Source organism: Porites lutea, chromosome 1 (assembly GCF_958299795.1).
Source record: "Porites lutea chromosome 1, jaPorLute2.1, whole genome shotgun sequence".
In the NCBI taxonomy this organism is placed as follows: Eukaryota; Metazoa; Cnidaria; class Anthozoa; order Scleractinia; family Poritidae; genus Porites; species Porites lutea.
Genome location: NC_133201.1, coordinates 10,607,108 through 10,614,607, shown reverse-complemented (window position 1 = coordinate 10,614,607; position 7,500 = coordinate 10,607,108). Strand labels below are relative to the sequence as shown.

Here is a 7,500-nt window from a genome sequence, read left to right as displayed (position 1 = left end):
TTGAATTTCTCGAGTTTCTTTTCTCGGGTACAGAAGTATTAAAAATTTTGACTTGCAGGTTTAACATCTGTTCAATAATAAAGCGTTTTTTGGCCGGCGTTTATGTTACGTTTCTTGCACTGAACAGGAGAAAGTGGTTAGATAAGAACTCCCACGGGACTGAATTTGAACCTCATGCTCGCCTCATGGAGAAAAAAAAAAAGAAAAAAAAATACTTGATGTTTAATAGATTTTCATTCTCGGCGGATATCCTGCATTCGACTTTGGGTCCATTGTGCCATTTTACGTCGATCACAGATAAAAGTGAGAAGAAACGAATGAAAAAAAAAAAAATCTTGAAGAAGGGTGGGTCTAAAGAAATCTAAATCTAAGTCGCCTTACCCTTGGGATAGTATATATATTGAACTTACGCGAAACAGGACGGGAAAGGAAGAGAGAAGAAAAAAAGCCTTTAGTGACAATAATTAAGTTAATTTGAGGAAATTGTCCGCCAGTCTTTACCTTAACAGGCATTTTTATGAAAAACCACAACACAATAATGTTAAGGAAGATCGCGAAGAAACACATGTAACTGCCCTATCACGTTTGTTACACACAGCGGTATTGCCACCCTATTCTTTCTGCCTTCCTGTTGAGTAACCTCACTACCTAATAGTGGGGTCGGCGCGCCTTAGGAAGCAAAGCAAGTGCAAACGCAAACGCAACGAAAACCCGGGAAATGCTGGCAAAACATCGAAGACTTTTTCAGTGCTGTATGATCACCTGTGATTAAAATACTGACTTGAAGCATAAGTCAATTTAAATTGAAAATCCTTATTTGCTATGCAGCGTATAGCCATTCAACAGCTCCAACAGCAAGTAAAGAAACTGCCGAAGACTCCGTCAACAATAAACGGAAAAACGAAGAAGAAAAGAGAGATGCAGTAAATATTCCAAGTAAGTATGTTTTGAACCACTAGCGTAATAAAAGTAATTTTTTTGTATTACTGCCCTATTTTAGGGCCTGTTTAAATGAAGGTGGGGGACCCCAGATAGGTAAGGTAACCCCCTTAGGTGGGGTACAAAAATAACCCTCCTTTAAATGTAATCTTACAACCCCCCCCCCCCCCCCACCCCCCTCATCCCGGGGTGCACTTTCTCAAGATTACTAAGTACGTAAACAAGAAAAATGCTGGCAAACCACGTTTTTTGGTGACTGACGCTCTTCTACACTCGCTTGCTGCTTTTGCTGCAACCTCCAGTGTTGTGGCTTTCTATTGTTACTTTTAATAATGATGCAAAGCTACCGGCAAAGTGAATTTTGCGCGAATTCAGTATTGCCAATGCGACCCCGGCTAGGCGGGTTACCCCACATTGAAACGTTTACATGGCAAAATTTGACCCCGGTTGAGAGGGTCACCCGGTCTGGCAGACCGGGCTAGCCGCCTTAGCGGGTCATCCCACCTATCATGTAAACGTGATCAATTAAAATGAGAGATTATATGGACAGGCGGGTTACCCCACCTACCTGGGGTCCCCTACCTCCATTTAAACAGGCCCTTACATGTAAAAGGGTGCTGTAAATTAAAAGGGAATATCTAGCTAGAGAAGGGATATGTTAAATGCAAATGAGCAATTCAGTAATCCATTGAATCAATCACACTTCAGTTAACACCGCGAACGTTCGTCCTTCTTTCCTCAGAGCACGCGCGGCGAGCGTAAAATAAGAGACTGCTCGCGATCAATTACACTTAAAAAGAGCGGGCGAACACCAGTGAGGGTGTGTTAAACTGGGGAACACAGGTGCATAGACAGCCTCAATACGATTTATAGATATAGAGTACGGAGTAAACAGTGCACGGCAAAAAAGTGCCTTAGATAAAGCCTGCGAAAACAGTTATATAATTATGTTCTCATTCGCTTTCACATTTCTACGAAGGCCAGAAATCAGGTCATATCCACCGTCTGAAAAATGATCATACAATAACTCACTAGAGCAAACATACATACGATGGCCGCGTGCTGTTGCATATCAACTAACCAGAAAAAAAAAAGAAGTAAACTTATCCTCGGTCTGACTCAAACCTTTGTTTTTTTTTTGTTTTTTTTTTGTTTTTTTTCAGACGGTGGCGTTGATCCTTTTCTTAAGAAGATCTTTAATCAGATTTCTACCTAAGCACCTAAGATATTTGTTTTTAACGACATCTTTCAGGTAAGCAAGTAAACATTAACGAAAATATAAAAAAAAAAACGGCAACAGACTAAACAACAACAGCAACAAAAAGCACAGAGAAGCTTCTTTTTCAAAGTGACGAGAAGACGCAATTTCCTTCTTCGCGATTAAACAGTGTTTCGAGAAACCTTAAACGAAACTTCTAAACTACAAAACTCTGTTAACGATATATAAATTTGAAAACGCCAGCCATTGGTATACATTCTCACGTCTTCACATGCTCTAGCTTGAAAGTAATTTTGACAAATTTTCTTTACCGGTATTTTTTTAAACCACTTCTTGCTGTCGAAGTATCCAGCTTCCATACTCTTACGTTGTAGTCCCTAAATTTCGTGTGATCTTTCGCTGATCATTTCATTTAACCTCAAGACGTTTCCGTTAAATTTAATGCTACATTTGTATTGAAAACAACAACAACAACAACAACAACAACAAAACAAAACAAAACAAAACAAAACAAAAAAACAAGACACTACTGGTTAATGGGTGCCGAAACAACTTTCCTTTGTTCTGTGGATGTCCTTAAAGTTGAATTACAACTACATGTATACACTTTGTTTTTATTCCAGAACGGCCGTACACGATGCAGTTATTTCTCATGAAAGATTTGTTTGGGAAGAAGAAAAGAAGTACACAAGAGTTGAACGAGTAAAAACGACATCACGTAAAAAAAATATGTAATTTAAGACCTTATTCACACTTTATAAATACAACAAGGATAACACAACTTAGAAAAGCAATTAAATGGTAATAATTGCAGTCATTTTGGACTCTTTTCTGAGCTTTAGTGTCCGCGTGCGGAAAGAAATTTGATGTCACACTGTGACAAAAGTAAAACTCATTTCCTAATGTCAATCTAAATCAGCCACAGTTAACAACTCCACTGCTCGCTAACTGTAAATAAAGGAAAAAAATCAAAATGCTTTTGTTTTAACGTGCAGACTTCTTCTGTGTGTATCTGTAGCACATTCGGACCAATTTCAACCAATCCATCCCCACCCCGCCCCTACCGCCCCCCCCCCCCCCCCTCCCCTTGTCATGCAGTCATAGTTCTAGAGTGAACCGTTTTTAATAACTTCTTCAGGCATTTAGTCTGTTGTACACCGATAAATGTACCGGTAAAACTATGTACACAACATTCTAACGGAGGGAAAACAAATTAGTGTTAAAGGAGTGATTCGGTGGGGTGCTGTTAGTCACGTGACAACAAGTGATTTTATCATCTTACCAAGAATGTGATTAAAACTCAGATCGACAGTTTAAGGGAAGAAGCTGAATCAATTCTATGAAGAGCCGAAAGACATTTACTGAATGTCAGAATTGCACATTGCAGTTTTACTGTGCGATGTTTGGAAGAAGAACAACAGAAGACCAATTATAATTTTACAGCGCAAGTGTCGCCTGAGAAAGTTACCTTTTAATGTCCGTGTCTGACTGCATAAAAGGAAATTAAGATTAAGTGGGCGTTTTTGCAACTGTTCCTTAAGTACTGATGCATTTTTTTTCTTGCTGCTTTTATATTTCTAATACTCGCTAATCCGTCACCGGCCGAGATATCCTTATCGCCGTGCCAGAAGATCCGCAGCAAAAGGAATGGTACGCAGAAAATGTAAACTAAATCTTTGGATACTTTATGAGACCGGTTCCTCAGTTATCAACAAGTTGCATAACAGTAACCACTGCATAACACAACTGCTTTCTCATCTGGTAGATAGTGATTAATGCGGGGGTTTAGAGTGGTTTTCGTTTGAGTGTCGTAAAACCAAAACCAAAGTAATTACTCTGGCCAATCACATAGGACACAGACAATACATTGAACCAATCAAAACTCGAAGTAATTACATGTGGCTGACGCAAAGCGCGGGAAAATGCATGCGAGCGCGTCACAATTGGCTTTGGTCTTACTTCTGATTGGATGAAAAGGTGGCGCGAATCTTTTAAGCCAATCGCATCGTGTAGAAAGTGCAAAACCAATTACTTTTCGACACTCAAATGAAAACCGCTCTATCCTAGCTTTAAAGCTTTACAATACTAAGCTCATAGAAGAAGAGGCACCGTTAACATGATACTATGTTCTTGGATCCGTGAGAAAGCAAAGACACATCTGATCTTTCCCAAGAAGCATGAGAATGTTACCATCAGGGTGGAACTGCAATGAGGTGACGTGAAATGGTGCTGAAACAAGAGATGACAAAGAAAGCATAAAACAATGGGAAAAAGTTGTAACACAGGTTTAATAATTATTTTAGTTGCGAACCGTGCTTTATATAAAGGCTGCTTCCGTGATGAACACAGCTTTCCTAGATGTGCATGGTGATTAAAAACAAACCATGGAATGTGCATGGGAAATAAAAACAAACAAACAAACAAACAAAAAGATCCTTTGTTGTCCTTTGTTGTTGTTGTGTTTCAGTGTTTAAGTGGCAAAAGCAGGTAATTTGATTAACGTTTGTAAGCCCGCTTTTGCGAGCTAAAAGTAGATCATGCAAATTCATAACAACACATTCCAACATCACTTGCACGTATGAGTGTTTCGCTTTCTTTAATCCTCTCTAACAGGCACTTAATATCACATCTGGGAAAGCTATGTTTAAAACGAAGAGGACATCACACAAAGTACAGTCTAAACACGGCCAACAAGAGAAGATGATAACCTTGTGGTTGTACAGAACGAAACTGGTTATCGGAAAAGGGGTCATAAATTTCTCAAGTTCTGTTCGCCGAGAAGTGTATCTTTATGCTATAATAGGTACCTCTGCAAATGAAGGTCGTTTGAAAATACCTCAGCGTGCTAGAGGGATGATTGCAAAGTAAATTAGCGTTTTGCAATGACCCTACCTTCGGTGGGTACGACCACTGACACACAGCCTGCGGGCGACCACATGTAAAGCTTGTTATTTGCTGTACAAAGCGCCAGTCGGGGTTGTTTAGGATCCCACTGGAAAGCTACAAAACGAAAATAAAGTGAAATAGATGTCAAAACTAACTGTTTCCCTCGGGACCTGAAATAAAGTGAACATGAAGTTCGCGCCTAGCGCGGCAAACTGATCGTGAATTAATCTAGAATGGTTTGAGTTTAAGAAATTAAAGTGATATGGGACAATGTCTAATTAAAGGCGTCATCGTTGCAACCAAGGAAAGACTTCCCATTGAATCACTGATCCTAACAACAACAACAATAACAATAATAATAATCTCTATTGAAGCCGAGTGCCGCAGCCACACCCTGCAAAAGACATCTGTTCTGGCCAGAGCATATATCTTGCGAATTTTTTATCGGCTAAACTTGGAGGACTTGCAAACACGCATACGTACTGTGAAACTTGAACATAATAAATAAATAAATAAATAAATAAATAAATAAATAAATAAATAAATAAATAAATAAATAAATAAATAAATAAATAAATAAACTAAAATATATACGTAAAATATACATGGTTATACAAACCTCTAACTGAGTTTGACTGTAGTAAAATTGCAGTGAGACATAATTTAGGTAAATCCCACACCCAAAGAGCATTGGGCATGTTGTCTGAAAGAGAAATAAGACAACAGCTGGTAGGAATGAAAGTGACCACTTCATAACTGCACGGCTATCTATCGGAGGGTAATGAATTAAAGTTAAGAGTTAATTACCATTTTTAGTGGCTAAAAATCTGTTATCATTATTAAAAGCGACCTGTCCAACACCCAGTTTGGGGTTTGGTTTTTCTGGGTCAGGTTTCACTGAGGGGAGCTGGAATGGCACTGGCTGTACCTCATCTAGGAAAAAATAATAAATAAATGAATCAACAACAACAGTAACAACGATAACAATGTAGTGTTTATTAAACAGAACTATAAAGCCTACAATACTTTATGCCCCGCAAACAGCTATTACGCTAATCTAATCTTAAATAAAGGCGATATTAAATTTCATAGGAAAAACGGAAGAGAAAAGAAGTACAATAGCATACAGAAAGAAACACCTTACATGAAATTCAGGTTGAGGGATTTTGATATTTTGTTATAAAATACAAATACTGACCGACTCGTGTAGGGTTGTGTAGTGTCAGTTAAGGGGTTTAAATACAACCACCAACTATGGCTGTCTTTCCGACTGGCCAATCATATCGCGATTTAAGTGGTCGTCTGTACGCTAAAATGCTATGCTGTTTGCTGTGAAGACTCTAAATGTGAGTATTAAGTTCTGCGTCCTATTTCCGCTATGGTTATTTTTGTTGCTGGATTTTTGATAAACTTTTTTCGGGATGATCATCATTATCATCATCATCATCTTTATCGTCATCGTCGTCGTCGTCGTCGTCGCCATCATCAGGGACCTTAAGCAAATACGACGGCGGCGACTACAACAACCGTCAAAAAACAATTGGTTTTATGACCAAAACAACAGCTTTGCACGCGCATCACGCTTTTTAGTACATTTCTTTGACGTCAACTGCACGACTACGACGTAAAACGTCCCAATGCGACGTTTTATAGAGGACGTGGACATACGACGACAAATTTTCCTTTCCTTATTTGAACGTGGATAAAGCCCTTACGAATTCAACTCCAGGAAAAGTTACCTACATTTGACGAATTCAGCGGTTCAAAATAGACGCGATAAAGTTTGAAAGGACGCAAACTCATTTTTTTAGTAATGTTTTCACTGCCGTCGTCGTCTTAGTTGCTTAAGGTCCCTTTCATCATCATCATCATCATCATCCTCACCATCATAATTATCATCATCATTATCACCACGGATTATATTCAACAATACTATTGTTATTATCATAAATTTGCTCACTCTACTGTTTCGAGTTATGCTTGAGTTGGCCAGTAAGTTAAAGATAATACACGTAGCTTGTAGTTACAGGATATATTATAGATGCAATGTCATGAAAAGTGAATTATCTGAAGAACTTTACATTTACTCTGCACTGTAAATCCTCCAGGTGGCATCATTTCCCCTCTCAGGAGGGGTGGCTTCATTTCTACTTCTTTGTAGACAATCTAACGAAAATAAGATTGAAGTACACGAGTGTTAGCGGATCGTTTTATGCTTAGTTTTCTTTGGTATCAGTCTGTTTACTTCGATTTCATTACCCCCGCGTTACAGTTTCGTCTCAAACTGTATTCAAAAGTCTGAAATCTTACAAAGAAGCGACCACACCCAAGACATACGCAATTATATACCGCATGACGTAGGCCTAATGACTGAGGCTCTGATTGGCCAATTCCTAAAATGAATCTGCTTGACACAACTGAATGTGACAGGTAGTTTGTACTTACCACAGAGGGAG

The 7,500-nt window shown here is 38.8% G+C and overlaps 2 protein-coding genes across 3 annotated transcripts in view; one reads left to right on the top strand and one right to left on the bottom strand.

Moving 5' to 3' along the window:
- The window catches only part of LOC140944773 (uncharacterized), an 11,904-nt gene extending 8,716 nt beyond the window's left edge, over nucleotides 1-3,188 (top strand). The window contains exons 9-11 of one of the 2 annotated variants that reach the window (XM_073393888.1): nucleotides 829-936; nucleotides 2,103-2,191; nucleotides 2,782-3,188. In XM_073393888.1, coding sequence (XP_073249989.1) covers nucleotides 829-936; nucleotides 2,103-2,155 — 161 coding nt within the window. In that variant the 3' untranslated portion in view covers nucleotides 2,156-2,191; nucleotides 2,782-3,188. The remainder of the gene's footprint in view (nucleotides 1-828; nucleotides 937-2,102; nucleotides 2,192-2,781) is intronic. The other variant, XM_073393882.1, reaches the window with a different exon arrangement.
- Nucleotides 3,189-3,253: 65 nt separating this feature from the next.
- The window catches only part of LOC140935073 (WD repeat-containing protein WRAP73-like), a 26,184-nt gene continuing 21,937 nt past the window's right edge, over nucleotides 3,254-7,500 (bottom strand). The window contains exons 9-15 of the mRNA XM_073384610.1: nucleotides 7,490-7,500; nucleotides 7,126-7,210; nucleotides 5,852-5,977; nucleotides 5,664-5,747; nucleotides 5,051-5,158; nucleotides 4,220-4,387; nucleotides 3,254-3,946 (exon numbers count right to left, since the gene is read on the bottom strand). The exon at nucleotides 7,490-7,500 is cut by the window's right edge and continues 67 nt beyond it. Coding sequence (XP_073240711.1) covers nucleotides 4,281-4,387; nucleotides 5,051-5,158; nucleotides 5,664-5,747; nucleotides 5,852-5,977; nucleotides 7,126-7,210; nucleotides 7,490-7,500 — 521 coding nt within the window. The 3' untranslated portion in view covers nucleotides 3,254-3,946; nucleotides 4,220-4,280. The remainder of the gene's footprint in view (nucleotides 3,947-4,219; nucleotides 4,388-5,050; nucleotides 5,159-5,663; nucleotides 5,748-5,851; nucleotides 5,978-7,125; nucleotides 7,211-7,489) is intronic.